Source organism: Hydra viridissima, unplaced genomic scaffold, assembly GCF_058129835.1.
Source record: "Hydra viridissima isolate aposymbiotic clone 2 unplaced genomic scaffold, HvirCarnegie_v1 scaffold_10, whole genome shotgun sequence".
In the NCBI taxonomy this organism is placed as follows: domain Eukaryota; kingdom Metazoa; phylum Cnidaria; class Hydrozoa; order Anthoathecata; family Hydridae; genus Hydra; species Hydra viridissima.
The window spans coordinates 13412971-13432302 of record NW_028324309.1 but is presented as its reverse complement, the minus strand read 5'-3'; the positions used below and the strand labels follow the sequence as shown (position 1 = coordinate 13432302).

Genomic DNA, 19332 nt, shown 5'->3' with positions numbered 1-19332 from the left:
TTCATTTTACAAAACAAACATTACTTGCAACTGTAATCTCTAGCTAGCTATTGAAGAATTTTGATTAAAACTAAAATTAACCACATAAAAATTTTCAAATGGCGACTTGACTTTTTGAGAATAAAAAAGCTTTTCCATTAAAAATATAGCTAGCTGGATGCTTAGCAATTTGTTAATTAATTAATAATCCTTGTTTTATTGACACAACCTTATTAAAAGTCCATCTTATTATAAGTAAATAGGTATAAGTAAGTTTTCGCAATTTTAAACAAAGTTTTCTTTTTGGGAGTTAGCTAAACTTTGCAAATTAGTTTTGATTAGTAATTTAGACAGGTTTATAAAACCTTATACTTTTCATGTTTTTAAAAACCAAACAAATGTTAATAGTTTCAATGTTAAATTAGTTTCATTTTTGTATTATTAGTCATAAAACAAGAAAAAAGATACATAATCTTATGCTGTGCAATTAGATTTCTTTTTAACAAAAATGTTTTTTGCTGCTTCTGATGATGATGATGGAGGTAGTTTCACCTCAGGTATTGGAAGTTTTAAAACAGGAAGGTAAGAACTTATAATGTTTCTTATGTCAACAATATTTAAATTACTAGGATAAATAAAACAACATTTTGAGAAATTATGAACATTGCCCTCATAATGTTATAGCTATACAATTTTGTTATAAATTAAAAGTATATTTTAAGCTTTAAAGATAGATGTTTGTTATCTTTGAAACAATCTATGTCATTAAAATCTTTACTTTGTGTCAAAATAAGTCCAATATTTTCTCCCATAAACCCATGTAAAGTACCCAGTTTCTTTCAAAATTTAATGTTTAATATAAAAATCTCTTCTGCTGAATTGCTTTTAAAGTTTAATATGTAAGTATATGCTGAACTTAACAACATTTTACATACAGCTCAAGTTTATCATCATTATTTGGAACAGAAAAAAGTACAGTTGGAAACGAGAGCTTGAAGTATAGTGCTCCTAAGCAACCAAAAACTAAAGCAGGTATACAGTGATTTTTGAAGTTTTTTTTGCTGACAGATTTGCTCAGACCTATTTAAGTAAAAAAATCTTATTTACAAAGGTTTCAGCAATTTCCATTTAAATAAAGAGCTATATCATTATTTTCCTCTTTACTTAAAAAAGTAATGAAACTAGTCAGAATTAGCTTCAAAAGCGAGAGAAACAAGGATAATTTATACTATTAGCTTAAGAATGCCGTTGTTTCCTATCCCAGATTGAAGAAATTACTGGCGCTTATTGATATTTTATAAAATAACTTTAAAATATTTCGGAGGATTTATTTTATTTTCTAAGTGCTTTTCTTTAAGGCAGAGGGATGATTTTTACCTAATACAACAATTAAGATATGTTGAAGTAAATGTTTTATCTTTTAAAGTGAGTTTAATTGTTGAAGTTGTTAGCTATGAAAAATGCTTCAGGACAATTCTATGCAGCTCAATTTGTCATGTGACACATTTTTTTCATAGGAAATGCATATCTTTTAGTTGGATATTAAAGTGTTCTGACTCACATTATAGTAAAAAAAAACACAAGATATTGTAGCTAAATTACATTTTTCAGGTAATAATAGCAAAATACCATCAAACATTTAAGATTTTACTTTCCAGTTTTTTTGTGCTAATAATAGCACTGTTCATTACTATATGATAAGTCATAAGAGTTCAAATTATCAGTCTCCTCAATGTTTATAAATTGTGTTTTGATGGCTCTTAATAATTTCCTTGCTTTTTATTAACATCAGTTGATCTTATTGGCATATTCAATGATCACTTTCTATCTTTTTTTAATGTCTTTTTCTTAAATAAACACCTGCATGAAACCCAAGTTTCTTAAAATGCTTAGAATAAATTATCCTTTAAAGTTTTACAGAATGCATAGGGTATTTGAGGATAAATTAAAAATTTAAACTAATTTGATATATATTTTTCTACAAGTTTTATTATAATTGCATAAGATTTTTGTATTATCTTAAGTGATTATTTGACTATAAAGTTATTTTATAAAATCTTCATAAGTGTCATCTCCTGAATCTGGAGTAGGAAACAACTGCATGTCCAAATCAAATGCTCCCTATTCATGTTGGCCATGGTAGTAGTTCTAACAGTGAAGAAATGGTGTTATGAGGATGTTTATTAGTCTCAAATTCAACCATATCCCAAACATAATACTCCAGAGTGTTAAGATCTGGAGAGCAAGGTGGCCAAATATTCAAGGTGATGTGGATATGGAAACTCTCAGCCATCCATCTTGTGTCAGAATATGTATAGTCTCTTCTCACACACACTATTAATCCAGGATTTTGCAACACTTTCTAAAGCCTTGATGTAGGCATTAGCATTTACTCAAAGCTCCTGGGAAAAGGGATGAGGTAGCATTTTATGACCTTTTTACTCACAGCTCCTAAAACCATACCAGTAGTTGGAAGTTTTGTATGGATAAGATAAGGAACCTCTGTAGGTTCTGAACATAGCTGTTTGCCATTTCTCAAATTGTTTTTTGGTCTTAATTGAAATTTGAAAAAAAAATCAGAAAAAACCATAGCATGTTACAAGCTTCTGGGTGCTTAAAGTTGTTCAAAAGAATTTTTCCTATGATAGCTCTCTGCTCCTGAGTTTATGACATAAATTGTCGTCTGGATATAAATAGGATTTGTAGCATAGGTCTTCATGAATGACTTAATGAACTAGGCCTTCAGAGACTTTAAGGTCTCTTGTGAGGGGTTTTATTTACTTTGAAGGATTTTTCTCAATAATTTCCCATATTTGTTGAATAGTTTGTGTAGTTCAAATATTTCTCATGCTTTTTGCGCTTTACAATAGGGTGTGTATTGCCATCTGATGCTTCCAATTTGATGGTAAATCTTATGTACAAATGATCAGCTGCAATTGAGCAAATCAGAAATTTTATAAATCTGTATGTTTTGCATATATATCAGCAATAACAGTGTGTTTCTTCATTTCTTGTGTTAGATTATAGTCCTCCATCAAAGATCTGAAAAAATAAAAATAATAGTAATAATAATAGTTAAAACAATTACCTTGAAATAATACAGTCCAATATATGGATATCCTTTTGTATGCATCCTAAAACATTATATGTTAAAAAGCTGTTTTAAAGTTGTTTAACTAAACTGACTTCTTTAATTATTGTTAATTATTAGAAGAAACACCAAGTGATTCAAATGAACAGAAACCTGATTCTCCATCTTTACTATTTGCATGTGCTGTTCATGCTTTTAGGCTGTAAGTATTTATGTTGCTTGTTTTTTTTTTCAAAGCTTTTAAGTTTTTGAAGTAAATGCTTTCAAATATCTTTCCCATTTAACATTTTGAGGTATAAAGTTTTACTTTGATTATTGTCATTAATTATTATATTAATTTTTGTTTATATTTCTTTAAGAGACTCATTTAAAAGTTTTAGTATATAAAAAAAAATGTACATTTTTATGATTTTTTTTAAGCTTAAATGGAGAGTATGTTAAACAAGGGAAAGTTGGTGCTGCAGTACTGGGAAGTTTTTCATCAAAAGATGTATTTTTTAATTTACCTACTTTAATGATTTATTCATTTAATTATGCTTCTAATTTTACCATAAAGTTTGGTACAGCAGAATAGCTTGGTTAAACAACTGATTGATCAACTGAGTGAAAACCAAGTGCTATTTGGCACCATTTATCAATAGTGCGAATGTTTTAATGTTTTTTTCTAAATATGTATTTATAAATCATTTTTAATATATATTGTATATTAGTATAAAGGGATTTGCTTAGTTCAACTAAAGTTATTGATTTTTACACAAAAGAGTTGTAATTGATATATGTTTTATATTACTAATTAGCTTTACTTTTTCTCTAGTATAAGATTTTGCTGTACATAACACAGAAGAAACCTGTTGCTAATGCAACTATACATGCAGGATTTGTTTTTAATGCAAGTATCTTTCTCCAACTTTTAAAAATAGTATTTAACATAAGATTTTTACATAATATTTAAAAAATAACAGTATTCTTAGAATTTGATTTATATATATATATATATATATATATATATATATATATATATATATATATATATATATATATAAATATGATGCCTTTGTTACTTTATTCAGTTACAAAAGGGAAACTATGCTACCTTTTATGATGACCAATCACAAAATTGGTCCATATGTTTTGAAACAGATTTGCAACTGTTAGAGTTTGCTAAATGGGTATATTTTTGTTTCTCTTTGTAATAATTTTTTTTTTTTTTTGTTATCTTTTAAAGTGAGTTTAATTGTTGAAGTTGTTAGCTATGAAAAATGCTTCAGGACAATTCTATGCAGCTCAATTTGTCATGTGACACATTTTTTTCATAGGAAATGCATATCTTTTAATTGGAAATTAAAGTGTTCTGACTCACATTATAGTAAAAAAAAAACACAAGATATTGTAGCTAAATTACATTTTTCAGGTAATAATAGCAAAAATGATATGTAAATATAACCATAAAAATAAGCATAGTTAAAACTTACATAATATTGCCAGATTAATACTTACAAACTTCTATGCTGTCACCATTTATTGACAAATTTTAATTAGTTATGCAACATGTTCAAAACAAAACTGTTCTTAAAAATAGATTTTTATTTTTTTTTACTGTTCCCCATGTTTTGTGAAATTGCGCTTTAAATCTTTTCTTAAGTATTTTTTTCCTTCAAACTGCATTTGTTTTATTTTGACCATGAAAAAAAAGAAATCAAAATAAAAGGTTTTAGCATATTTTGCTTTAAAACTTTTTATTCAAAAATAAGCTAAACTGGTGTAAAGATCATCTCAAAGTTGCACTGGGGAAAAAAAGGCTCTTTGATTTATAACTTTTGATTACTTAATCTAAATGGACAAATGTCTATTAAGACTTTTTAGTATTACTAGAAATGATTTAATAAAGTCATCAATATTTGTATTGTAATTAAGCCATGATGCAATAGAAATATTGTTGATTCTAGTCATTAAATAAAGGATTTTGCTATATCTAATATGAAAGAGGGCAACATACAGTTAAAAAAATTAAGTGCAAAGTTTTATTTTTTTATTAAATAGCCAAGTGACCATTGAACATTTTTCACTATTTGTTAATGTTACTATTTTTTGATGTTACTTAATGATTACAATAATTTTCTATGAACCTAGTTTTTCTAGGTACAAAGCAAAAATTAATGAGAAAATACGTGATCACATTTTTTTTTGACCACTATTGTACTTCATTTATTTAAACATTTTTTTAATTTATTGACTAAATTTTGGTTTTGTGTGCTTTTCAGCTTTCTGAATCACAGTCAGTTCAAACATAAAAAGTTTTTACTCTTTTTAAGGTGGGATTAGCACATTACAATGCATCTGGAAATAAACTTATCACTCAAGATTTAAATTTTGTGGATGATCAGGAGATCAAAAAAGGTGATTCTGTTGAAATTGCATATACAGGTTGGCTCCATGCAGGAAATAGTTTTGGAAAGGTTTGTTCTGTAAATTTCTGAATTGTCATTTTAAATCTTAAGTGTATGTTTTTATTACCTAAGCATTAAGTTATATTAAATAGCATAGTTTTTGGTTGGTTTTTTTTGGTTTTGACTTTGTAAAGTTCAAGAAAATAAAAAAATACTTTTGTTAAAATCAGGTGTTTGATAGTAACAAAGATTCAGCGAAGTTTTTGACATTTAAAGTTGGAAAAGGAAAAGTTATTAAGGTTTGTAATACACTTTTTTTTGTTGTTTTTAAATTTTAAATATATCTTTGGTTTTGTATTTTTAGAATGAATCTAATCTAACCATTTTGAAATGATTATTTTTTTTGCCTCTGTTTTTATTTTAAGGGTTGGGATCAAGGTGTGATTGGAATGAAGAAACTTTCTAAAAGACTATTAGTTATCCCCCCAGATCTTGGTTATGGCCAAAAGGTACATTTCTTTGTTTTGCTTCTTGAATAAGTAATTTAAGGTTCTTAATGTTTTTTTTTAAACACTAAGTTGCTGAAAAAACTTGTAATTATGCAGTTATTTTCATTTACAGGCAGTTGGAGATAATATTCCCCAAAATTCTACACTTATATTTCAAATTGAAGTTACTAGAGTAAGTTTTTTTTAAATGAAGATATTTTATTTAAAATTTTTTTTCTTGCTCATTTATTATTTGTATTTTTATTTTAAAATTTTTGTTGAGTTTCATTTAAATATTTTCTTATAGACACCATTCTTTTTTGTAGTACAAAAGTTTAAATAGATAATTGACAACTTCTAAAAATCACTTGCTTTAATTGTAAATTATGAATGAAAAGTAACTTTAAAATAGATAATTGACGAGTTTGTAAAAGTTGCCAAAGTAATTTTGTTGCAATATAGTCCCAAAAATACAGAGCATAACCTTGAGGTCATGAATATTGGGTCTGGTTGTCAATGTGGAGGCATGGTCTGGCAAATGCCATGATTTTCTGCATTTGAAATCATTCTAGCGAACCCATTGTTTGTCCCCAGTTACAACACAGTGCAGAAATCACTTCCACTGCTGCCTTTGTTGCTCAGCTTTAACTCTTATGACACCCAATTTCCTTGCTTCTGAACCATTTCCAGGGCTTTGAAGTGCTTGGAAATGTCTAGCTGAGTCATATGCTGAGTCAAGTTCTAGTCATTTCTGCTAAGTAAAACTTTCTGCAAATGACTATAATTTGGCTTGTAAAATGACATTTTAAAGCGATTAAAAAATATATGAAGCGTGTACAAAGTTACTTATGTTTGAAAGTGGTACTTTCAACAGATATATAAAGTTGCCAATTACACTTTAGATCCAGCAGTTCTATTCACCACATTTCTAATGCCATCTATTGAAAAATGACGGAAGCAAAGTTATACACCTAGTAGTTTGCTAAATAACACCAGGTTTTCTGACTGTTTTTTCTTTGTAGTCTTACTTCTTTTCTCACCTGCAATTTTAAAAGTTGACTTTACTTTGTCTAAAGTTAGTAGTCAGTTCTGCTTCTCTCTTTGTTTGAAAAAATCTTTTTTTCTTTGTTTGAAAAAATGGCATCTGAAAGGAAGCAAACCACCACCAATGGCTGCTTTTTTCTCTAAGGAAACACTTTTATCCAAGAGTCAACAGAACAAATGTGGAATCTAGATACCATGAGTACGTGTACAGAGATGCTGTTATATGGTTGACTTAAGTTTGACAAAGTTTCCTATACTCTTTCATCTGAAGCAGGAATCCAATGACTTCATGTGCTTAAAGATACCACCTTGTGTAAAAACATACTACAAATTTACTGATCAGTTTTAAATCTGCTCAGAGCTTACCGTTTTCCTGCACAAACTTGAATTACTTGGGCAAAAGTTTCAGGTAGTATAGATTCTTGCCTAAAAACCTAGCATGATGAACAGCTCCAGTTTTTCTTAATTTGGAAATGGTAGAAGGAAATAAAAACTGCATGATTAGTTTAGCCAACTCTAGTCGGTCACTCCTCACATTGAGTTTTTTTAATAACTTAGGCCAGACAGTAATCCAAAGATTTTCTTGCAGCATTTTTCTATATTGTTTCATTCATGGTCTTCCAATCAAAAGATTCCAGGTTTACCTTGTAACATTCATATTCAGGTCTTCAAAAATTTGTTTGAGCTTTTTGAATAATTAGATCTTATGCTTTTCTCTTTGGTCACTGCTTCACAGAAGTGAACCATTCTTAGCTTAGTAATATGATGTCTACAAGCTAGGTATTTATCTACCTCTCTTGAAATATTAATAGGTAATCCTTTGTAAGAACCAGTGTTGTTCAAAGTTGTATTAAATCATAGTCCACATAATTTTGAAATGAGGTCATATGTTTCTAGTATTTTCATGATTCTTAGATACAGATCTTCAACTGAAGAAGATTGCAAGCCAGGTACTTCAAGAAGCTGTGACTCTCCCTCAATGTTCACAAACACATCTAACCTTTCATCTTTCAGTCTTTTTCCCTGATTCATTTTTGAATAAAGTCTTGCCATCAAAAAGGGAATTCTTTTATAGCCTTCTTTATACATGATTTAGCAAACAATCTTTTAGTGAATCCTTTTACTTACTTTTTACTTACTTTTACCACTGTTACATATTAAGCTTTCAAAATTTTGTAAAAGCTGTGCTTAAGAATGGCATTCTGCATTTTCCTCAACAGTTTTTTTTATCTTTCTTAAAGCAGTTGAAGTGCTGGCTTTGTATTTAGTGATATCAACTCAACCACAATCTTGAAGAGTTGTACCTGTCACTTTTTGTAAGACATTAGAGAAAATAACACTCACTGTAGCTATGACAGGTGAATTTCCATCAAAAATCTTCTTTGGAACTTGTTCAGTAAGTTTACAATTATCTAATCTTCTATAATGCTAATCCTCTAGATTCAAAATCTGAATTAGGATCAGCATTAATGGCAGCAGAACTGATGCAGCATTAATTTCTCACCTTTAGAAACTTAAAAGTCCTTTAATATATACAAAGTGTATTTGTACGTAATTTGTATGTGTATTACACATATTATATTTTAATACAATAGTAAAATAAACCCACCTTCTTGCAGAAATTTCTGTCTTATTCCAAATTAAGGTGTCTCAGTCCTTCCTGGTCTTCTAGAAAACTTAAATTCTCATGCTTATCTTTTCTTGTCCTTCCTAATTTGGTTATTCAAATCTGAGCAATCAATCAGCTTTTTCAAAGTGAAGCTTTTTCAAACTAGCTTTTTTAAAAATGGATTAAAATCCCCTTGTTTTTAGCTGTTTCCCTATATTTGTTTCTACTCGAATCTGATTTCTTCTTGTCCATCTTCATTAGGCTGTTAAGAATATTTTTATCAGGCATTACTTGAAATCCAATTTTAACCCAAGGTATTTTGACCAATCCTAAAATGCATTTACAGGCTCCTTCTTCACATCTCTAAAAACCATGAATCTTTTTATGCGGAAGTAGTATATAAATAAACATACATACATACATACATACATACATACATACATACATACATACATACATACATACATACATACATACATACATACATACATACATACATACATACATACATACATACATACATACATACATACATACATACATACATACATACATACATACATACATACATACATATACATATACATATACATATACATAAAAATATAATATACATATATATACATACACATATGTATGTATGTGTGTGTATACACACACACACACACACACACACACACACACACACACACACACACACATACACACATACACACACACACACACACACACACACACACACACACACACACACACACACACCTATAAAAGCAAATACATAAAACAGTTTTGAGTTTTTTAATTAGGTGAAATTTGTAAACACTCAAGCAGAAGTGGGATCATTGGATTCATCAATGAATGTTAGTGAAAAAAAATCAGAGCCTGTAAATATTACTGTAAGTGTTGTGCATGGCAATAATGAAGAAGATTCACCATCTGAGACTGACAGTTTAAGAGATAGAGCAAAATCAATCAATGATCACATTAGCAAACTAAAAGAAGAGGTAGAGATAACTTCATTTAAATGTCCTAAAAAGTTCTTTTACAATATATTTTTGTTTGGAGTTAAGTGAATAGTGTGAGGAGGTAAAGAGAACAAGTTAGAGGCACTTTTGATGAGGAAGTTGCAAGTAGGTTAATGATAGGTATTTTGCATGAGAGCATTTGAGCATGATATTTCTAAAATTTAGCTATTTTCTCTAATTTCTCTTCACAATATAAATTAAAGCATTTATTATATACAATCATCATTCATTTATTTCAATAGTTATAATAAACTCTTTAAATTATTTTTAAATATTTTTTTACATTTCAACAAGAATATATTTATAGAATTCAGGATCGACAAAATCAAAGCTTCTGGAGAGAATGTCAAAAATGGGCCATTCCATGATGCCTACAGTTATCAACAATCATAAAAATACAGCTGAGACAAAAGAGGAAGTAAAAGATGTAAAAAAGTCTCTAAAAACCAAAATTTGATCTTAAACAAACAATATTGTTTAAGTTCAAACTTTGGTTCAATTTCTTTTTTTCTTTATTTTAAAAAAACTAAAAAAGATCAAAGCCTTTAATAAAGAAAATACATTTAAGGTTGCTATGGAAATTAATTCATCTCCTTCGGAAAACATACCTGCTGCAAAACCTGATTTCCCGAAACCTGATATCCCAAAACCTGTTTTAAGACCAAAACCAGAACCAACAAATCAAGCAGCTTCATATGACTCAATTGATAAACCAGTTTATCAAGCACCTAATGCAGAATACATTCGAGCTCCTAACAGTGATTATATACAACCACAATATCAGCCACAACCACAATACATTCAACAGCAAATTTCTCACCCACAACAGTTAACTTTATACCAGGTAAAAATAATACTAAGTTTGTGTTTATTTATCTTGTTTGACAGAATTTAATTGTGGATAGATTGATGCCTAGATTATTTCAATTCTTTTAAACTTTACAGATGTTTAGTTTTGATACAGATTTTCTCCTTGTTAAAGTTTTTTTGAAAATTTATTATTAATACCCTTGCAATTTTTTTCAGTCTCCTCAAGCTGCTCAGGCTGCCATGTTTGGAGTGCCCCAATTTCAAACAGTTCCTCCTACAATCTCTTCACTATCTTCTACTGAAATGAATTTAATAATGACTGATGGAAGATTAAAACACTCTGAGATCAAAAATGATCTTATTCGAATTATGGATAAGTTAGACTCAATTTCTCAGAAAATTTTTAGCTCGGACAATGGTGGGAAGTATATGCAAACATATCAACCTGTTGCTCAAGCTCCAGAGATGGAAGCCAACGTTCTAATGCAAAATATTACACGTATAATCAAGGTATATTGCAAAAACTTTAAAGCCATTAAAGTTTTTAAGTTGAGTTTAGAGGTGTAACAAATCAAAAAAATGTTTTCAGGAAAATGAGAAACTACATTCTGATTGCGATGAAAAAAATAAAAAGATAGAGTTACTTAATGAAAGGATGAGTGATCTCTTGACCAAAAATCAACAGTGAGTTTTATCTCTTATTTTATTCTGTAATGCAAATTCTGTTAAATTCTTTTACTACAGCAAACTCTTTTAAGCAATATCCTTTCCTCCATGGAAGCAGTATTTGCAAAGCAAGTTTGTATTGTTCCAAAATGGGTACTTAGTTTCACTACAGTGCAAAGAGTTTTTGTCATTTAACACCTATTATTAGAGTATAAACTTATAGAGAACAAAAGAGTGCAAATAAATTATTGAGAGCTGCATTGTATGTACTGTTTTTTTGAATTGTTCTTCTTCATAGAGTTCTCAAGATGATATTTTAGAAAGTGTGAATCTTTCATTACCTAGTTGTGACTAATAGTGCAATGATGGTCAAAACCTCTATAATTCAATTACACTGAAATTTAGCATGGGTTTGCTAAATTCATTTTAAAAATATACTAAAAAAAAAAACAATATTAAAACAAATAGAATAATAAATTGCATTGATAAAAATAGTTTTGTGTTTCTTAAAGTTTAATTCACTGTTAACTGTATATAATTTAATAATTATGCTGATATATTATATTTTGTAATTGTTATGTTGTAACTGTTTGCAAGTTTTTATAATATATAAAATATACTGAAGCTTATCCAGTTTGCTTTTTTCATTGAAAAAGACATTTTGACTGTGGTTTTGAGCTATAAAATCATCAATCATACTTAATCATCAATCATACTCTATAAAATGAGAGTATGATTGATGATTAAGATTAAATCAACCAAATAACAACACTAAGCAGTGTAACTTCTGGAAGTGAGTATTCTGATTTTTGTGAATTATTCTATAGAGCATTAAATTTTTTTTTTTTAGATTCCTTGAACGCAGCAATACCTTAATAGCCAATCAATCTGATTCATTATATAGCACAAGTGCACAAGCTAATGCAAAAGTAGTTGCTCTAGAAGAACAAAATGTAATGTTGATGTGCTGTAATGTTGATGTGTTGTACTGTTGATGTGTTGTAATGATCATGGTCTTGGCCTATTGTAAAAGTTTTATAAATATTGTGTACATGTTTTCCAGGCTAAACTAGAAGCAGAGCTGAGTACAATAAAGAAACAATTTTTTCAATTAAAGTCTAAACAAGATTTTGGTGAACAACAAGAAGCTGAAATGAATGCAGAGTTGCAGTCTTTAAAACGACAATTAAAAGTTTTTAAGGAATCTCAAGATAAAGCAGCTAGTTCATCTGGTGGTGAGTTTACAGACTTTTTTTAAAAGAGTAAAACTTAATAAAAACTAAACCGTCAAGCTTTTTTTTTTTTTCTTTTTTTTTTTTAATTTTTATTTTGTAACTAGTAATTATAATTATTTGCCTCATTTTTAAATGTGGAGAACTGTAGGTAAATCATACTCAACTGCATGTTTTTAAAAAGCCTCGCAATTTCTTAGAACAAGAAGTTTTAATTGATGAACTAAACAAGAAGCTGATTGCTGAAAAGAGGGAGCAAAAACAGTTGCAAAGCAAGTTTGTTCAGTTAGAAGAAGAACATGCAGAGACCTTACAAGAAAAGAATAACATAGGCAAAGTAAAAAATTCCTTTTCAATGTTTATCGCTTTTTTAAAATACTTTAACAAGTTTTTATACTGTTGGATTATTTATTCAAGGAATTTAATTTCTAGACTTTAGTTGATCTAAAGAAAAAAATAAAAGAAGAACAAAGGAGATGGGAAGAAGAACTGGAGATATTAAAAACTCAACATGAGGTTTTTTTCTTTCTGTTTTATTATATAAATATCTCATCACTCTGGCTCTATTCAGTTGTGTAAAGTTTTTTTTTTTTTTTTTTTTAAATTCTTGATGAATTGATACTAAATCTTATTCCTATTAACTATTTATTGTTCGTGGTTTCATATAAAATATTACCACTCTTTTTCCTACATTATTTTTAAAAATAAAGTTTTAGTTTTTGTTTCACACTAAATGTGCTTTTATTAACTTTTTCACGTTCGATTGATCAGATCTATTATGTTTTAATGCATATTGAAAAGTTGAAATTAAATCTCTTATTAAAATGTAAACTTTTCATCTAGTACATTTTTCAAGGTTGTACCAGACAAGTATAAAACCAAGAAATTAAACTAATTTTCCTAAGTTCCTTGCTTTTTTACACAGGAAATGTGTTGCTCAATAGTTTTAAAACATTTTTGTTTTAGGAAGAAATACAGACCTTAAAGCTGAACTTTCGAAAAAGCTCTAATATTGATAAGGTAAATCAAAAAATGTTAGGAAAAAAAAAAAAGTTAGCTTTGGAGTGAATGAATGAATGAAAATGCAGAATGAATTTTTTTATTGAAAAAAGTGATTATTGCTAATTGATGTTTAATAGAGGGATGGAGAGGGTGGGGGTTGAGTTTAATGCATTTTTTAAAAACTTGTTTATTTTTAGCTGGCAACCCTTGAAAAAGAATTGAAATTAAGATATGAAAATGAAATGGCTGAGAAGATTGATGCGTTAAATCAGAAACACAATAATGATTTAGCCAAACTTCATGTTGAAAAAGAAGATGCTTTAGCAAATGTTAGTTTGTGACTTTTATTTAAAATGAATTTTTTTTTTATTTAAACTGAATATATTTAACTATAATTCTTTATTTATATATGGTTCCCTATTTATCTATGATTCCCTATTTATCTATGGTTCCCTATTTAGTTGGCAAGATTATGCATGATTGTTGTCTATATTTATTTCTACTGTTATATATTTTTCTTTTACTATTAAATGCAGTTGAAAGAACAGCAAGCAAAAGAAATGCTTGAATCCCAGCATTCATTTGAAGCAATTATAACTAAGCATAGATTGCATGCAGAACAGTTAGAAGTAAAAAATGCTGATCTTCTTTACCAGATGCAAGAAAAGAAAGCTTCTGTATTCATTTTTATGAAAATATCTTTTTTTATTTTTGTTTACTGTTGAATTTGTTTTTTATACTAACTTTCTAAAAAATATTTTCACTACTTTTTTTCCATATTAAAAATCAATAAGAATTTTTTTTTAGTTTAAATGCTGCACCAATTAAAGAAACAAATATCTTTTTATTTGATTAAATTTAATGTAGATCACTCAAGAAAAAAGTGGTTTAGAATTGGAGCGTGATTCTTTAAATACCAAGATAGCAGAGGTACAAAAGCGTATGGGTTTCTTAATGTCTAATCTTATTATTTATCTATTTAAATCAATAAATTGTTTCTAAAATTTTTTTTTTTTCAACATTAATTGTGGTTTTTCAAGGCATCCAAAAGCAAGAAGTAAAGGTATAAAATTGGACAAAAAAAATTTTCTTGTTTTTTAAAAGAAGTCTTTTTAGATGGAAAAGTTATGTGAGCGCTTAACAAATGTTGTAAAAGAAAAGAATGGAGTTATTGATAAAACACAGTCGGTAATGTGCAGTCTTCAGATTTGTTAACTCAATTTCAGAAAAGTTATTAGTTGTTCCTTGTGTTATTTAGAATCTCTTTTTTCGTTAGGAACTTATTGAATCATATGAGAGAGGTGTGGCAGCTGGTAGGAGTGCTTTAAAAACAATTTCCGCATCATCATATGAAAGAGGTTTTTCTGAGGGAAAAGCTAGCATACAAACTCCTGATTTTAATAAAACAGCATTGATTGAACAGGTAGGTTAATTTCTAATCATAGCAATGCAATTTCAGTTCTTATATTTGCCAAAGACAAATCCTCTGCGGTTCCCATAGAGTTTTATGGTGGAAATAAAAATAGCTTTTTCAAGAGAATTCTTAATCTTGAATGTTGCTCTCAATACTAAAACTTCTGCAGCGCATTATTAAAGTTTTGTGTGAAGGTCTAATGAGTCTTTTAGATCATAATAGTGTCTTGATCATGCCTTAATTTGTCTTGATTTTTATAAATACAATTAGGCTAATCAAACTAATTCTCTTTATTTAAGGTAAAATAAAGAGGTTCAAAATGTAAATAGTTTTAAGCATACCTACTGTACATCAAATCAGTTTGTATATTATTTTTTATTTTCTTTTATTTTTGTTTGCATTAGTGATATTTACTTTTTACTAGTGTACTTCATTTCAGGTAAAGAAGATCATGAATAGTGTTTACTTTCAAATTAAGGGCAATTTCGTTCCTGATCAGATGTACAGTGGAGAAATTGTTGTAGGAGTTGTATTAGAAAAAATAAAGGTTGGTAAACCTTTGTATGTTGGTCTAAAAAAGGCTATAGCTGGTGATACATATTCAAACAAATTGTAAAAGAATATTTTAGTTGAAGCATTTTAAAGTCAGTGCAAACCAATCACCAAACAATTTAAACCAAATAACTTATATTTTTTGCAATTTTTTAAATTCTTTTTACTTTAAAATAGACAATTAAAAAAAACAAAAAAACTTTAATATTTAAAAAAGTGAAAAAAAAAAATTGTATTTAAAAGTATGAAAACCAAAAAACTGATTGCTTTGGACAGAGAACCTGTTAAAATCAATCAATATGAAATACGATCAATAACTTCAAGATTTTACATAATATAAAAGATATTTTTTACAGAGGATACAGAAATAAAAATAGATTTAAGTTTTACGTTTTTTACAACAACAAAAATTTAGATCCCATTATAAATATCTTAGGCAAACATATTTTGTTGCAGAACCAAGTATTGCAATTTGATTCATGACATCAATTAAATTAGATTAGTAAAATTAAATTCTTTTATATACTTTTTACAATGTAAAAAACTTTACTTCTTTTGGCTGCAGGTCTTGTAAGCTGTTCTTCATCCTCAGCTTCTTCTCTTTCAGCAGGGTTTTTCAATATTATTTAGAGTTTATGATTGGTTTTATATTTTTTAGCTTCTTATTTGAGTTGGTTTGCTTCTTTTTTTTTGAGATGATCCATAATACAGAGTTCTATGGTAATTTGACCAGTAATTTTTTATGTACTTTGTACTTTGACCAGAAATTTTTGGGATGTAAGATTGCTTAGATTTTTTATCATATGACTTTTATGTCTTTTCTCTTAGGAAAAATTCTTAACCTCTTTTTTTTTTTTTTTTTTTTCATATTCTTAAGTAGTGGTTTTTACTTGTCAAACTTGAAACTGGTTTCTCTTGGTGAAGCAGAAGCTGCTATACAGGTTCTGAAGATCATAGTAAAGGTTGTGTTGTTGGCAATAAGGGTTGAGGATGTTAACGGATCAAATGTTTCTGAGAGCTAATGCCTGTTTATTGATGCTGTTTTTGTTAAGTGGAAATATCTCAGTATACTAAAAACTGGTGAACAGCATGCAAACAAGTAAAACATTTACTACTCTCATCCACCTGTTTTTGTAATACTTAGTAAGAACTACCTTTTGCACTTGTTTAACATGGCATTTGACATCTCTTCCTTCAACCATTCAATGAATGTATCATGCTCCATTGAACCAGAATTAGAAATTGAATATTTTGTGCCAGTTGAACCACCTAAAGCCCACTCTGGTCTAATGTTTTCTTGTATACCACAAATAGTGATGTAATGTCTATCAGCATTACAGCAATTGTTCACTGTGCGATGAATTTTTTGATTTTTTGTTAGCTGTGAGTTTCAAAACACATCTTGCACCTTTTTGACATACCACCACTTAATCACCACAGAAACCAGTTTCATTGCAATTCCAAATACAAGAACTAAAAGTTATAGAAGATAGTTGATATTGTTTGATAACAGCGATATCAAAATAACCAGCAATTATTTCTTGTGTGCAAGAAGTGACTGTGGCAGATGTTAATTAGTCATTTTTTTCTTTCTTGTGGAAATTTCTTTTGACTATTGGTTCATAAATGTATAAAACCAGTCTTTGCTTAGTCTGCCATTTTTAAATATGCCTAAATGATTTGTGCAATAAAGTTAGCCCCATATGAAGTCCATGAAATCATTGCATGCTAAACCATAACCCCATTCCCAAAGGAACTTAAATACATGCACCTTTATTGAATCTATTTGCTGTGAGAGTACCATTGTTGAGACTGATCCCTTGAAACTTTTATTATTGTTGTTCTTGTGACCAATTAGTGTTGAGAATGGAATGCCATATTTGAATATCTTCTTAATTACACGACTTTTTGAATGTGAATGTTTTATAAGTCATTTTCACAGACTAATTTTGAAGAAACAGAAGCTGAAACTAACACGGGAAATTAAATTAATTAAACCACAAAATAAACAGTTCAAAAAATAAACAATGGTTTTTAACTACTTATGGAGAATCTAAATTAGTGAACTAGTTGGGTGATCAGTTTTATCAAGAAAGATTTGAACTTTATTTTTTCAGATTTTTTGTTTCATTTTTTACCTAAAATTCGAAAAAAGTATACCATCGAAATTGAAATTAAATTTTCTACATGACAATTTTAAAACTTATTTTACCTGGGTTTTAGTTTCTGAGCTTTTAGATTTTTTTAAGCTTTTTTAAAAAATTAGACCTGAAATTAACTTGCAAATTATTTTGACTTAATTGAATAAAGGAGGTAATTCTCTTTTTAATAGTGTTTTTATGTTTAAAATATTCTTAATTGTTCTAGTTTCATTTCATTACTTTGATCAATGATCAAAAAATTAGTGTGATTGGTTTGCACCGATTTTAATCTTTATCTAGAAGAAATAAAATCAGTTTTATTGTTGTACAATTATTGAAGATTTTTTTTGTAGACAGTCACTTTACAGATGACTAAAGATGCTACAAATAGTAATAAAGAAGTTGATAGTTCTGAAGAAGAAGAAGAGGAGGAGGAGGAGGCGGAGGAAGAGGCGGAGGAAGAGGCAGAAGAAGAGGAGGAGGAAGGAGAAGTAGAGGGGGAAGTTCTGCAAGGAGATAAAAATCAAATTAGTTATGTTAACAGCTCTTCTGTTTTAAAAGATGAACTATCTAGAGAATCTACGCTAACTGATCAATCTGAAAATATAAATGTGTTAAGATCACCTTCAAATTTAGCGAACAACGTTACAAATTGTTTGACTAATTTGTCGAGTGATGGTTTATCTTCTGTAAATAAAGATATCTTATGTGAAGATAAAGTTGTTGAGACTCCTCAAACGCTATCTTCTAACACTGTTCTTAAAAAGGAAGAGCAATCTAATGATAGTCCTCTACAAGCGTCATTTGTAAATAACGCTCAAGATGCTTGTTCAAATGTCACTAAGAAGAATGAATCCCAAAAATCATCAATTAGATCTAAGCCTCTTTTTGATGATGACGATGATGATAAGGATTTTATGACTATTAGTAAGGTAGCAATTTCATAAAAGTTTACATAATTTCATAAAAGTCTGTTTAATTTCATTCAAAATACTTGTTCGTGCTCTACGATAAAAATGACACTTAAAAAGTAAAACATAAGGAGTTATATTATAAATTAATTCTGAAATAAATATTTACTTTAGAATAGCAAACCAACAGGACATAGTCGTAGTCCGCCGCCATTATTTGAAGATGATGATGGTGATACCAATTGGATATAGAACAAATAAAATGTTATACTTTTGTTCATTATTCGTTTTTATCTACGTGTTAACATTGAAAATCTTACTTCAATGAGAATCTTTTAAAGCATACAAATTCTGTTACTGATAAAGACAGCTGACATTTTTTAACAGTAATAATTTACTACTTTAAAGTGTGTTCTTAAGATTTTTATAATTCTGGTTTACAGTTATTTCCTAAACTATACTTTGTACTTTTTTTTTATAATATATAACATTATTTTTTAAATGCTCTGTTAAATTTTGTTGGTTTGTGTCAAATATTATTTGAATAAAATTTACCTTGGTTTCATATAACCAGCTATTCAAAAAGTTGAATCAGTTATTCAAAAAATGGATACGAATTTACTGAATCTTGTAAAATATTTCCAAATTGCTTTTCTTAACATTCCTTAACAAATCTTGTTTATCTCCTTTTTTTTGTTTACACATCAGGAATCTTTAAAATCTTTATTCTAGTTAAAAATAGTAATACAAAAAAAAAAAAAGTTTATCGGATTGATGGAGTTCTAAAAACAAAGTTGCTTGAGTCATGGATTCCCGGTGTTTAATTTTGCATTATTACATCGACTTTTATCCATAACATTTATAAATAATTTCAAATGAAACAATGACCCTGTTTAAGAACGTAATAATGACTCTAAATGTAACAATCACACAGTAGTAACGTTTTAAAGATCTTTGTCTGACGTTGGGTAACACTCATTG

At 28.5% G+C, this 19332-nt stretch overlaps 1 protein-coding gene across 2 annotated transcripts; it reads left to right on the top strand.

Annotated features, from left to right (window-relative positions):
- Positions 1-19: 19 nt before the first annotated feature.
- On the top strand, positions 20-18936 carry LOC149883205 (uncharacterized). 2 transcript variants are annotated; one of them, XM_090100887.1, is made up of 28 exons: positions 20-561; positions 917-1011; positions 3191-3272; positions 3491-3560; positions 3885-3959; positions 4141-4239; positions 5383-5526; positions 5688-5756; positions 5883-5966; positions 6079-6138; positions 9405-9602; positions 9931-10050; positions 10192-10467; positions 10650-10943; positions 11023-11117; positions 11950-12052; positions 12163-12334; positions 12532-12668; positions 12764-12847; positions 13298-13351; positions 13531-13662; positions 13870-14010; positions 14201-14263; positions 14450-14521; positions 14610-14756; positions 15187-15294; positions 17794-18372; positions 18526-18936. In XM_090100887.1, exons 1-28 carry the CDS (start codon positions 488-490, stop codon positions 18601-18603), a joined length of 3705 nt encoding a protein of 1234 aa, XP_089957013.1. In that variant the 5' UTR covers positions 20-487; the 3' UTR covers positions 18604-18936. The 2 variants fall into 2 exon arrangements, 1 of the variants encoding a protein (XP_089957013.1); XR_016456559.1 differs by lacking the exons at positions 13298-13351; positions 13531-13662; positions 13870-14010; ... (4 more) ...; positions 17794-18372; positions 18526-18936 and having other exon boundaries at positions 12475-12668; positions 12764-12848.
- Positions 18937-19332: the final 396 nt, after the last annotated feature.

Coding starts and splice junctions, on each gene's coding strand:
- LOC149883205 (XM_090100887.1), top strand. CDS start 488: ATGTTTTTTGCTGCTTCTGATGATGATGATGGAGGTAGTTTCACCTCA. Junction 12,669..12,763: donor AAAAGAATAACATAGGCAAA/GTAAAAAATTCC, acceptor TTTAATTTCTAG/ACTTTAGTTGATCTAAAGAA. Junction 14,011..14,200: donor TGCAAGAAAAGAAAGCTTCT/GTATTCATTTTT, acceptor AATTTAATGTAG/ATCACTCAAGAAAAAAGTGG.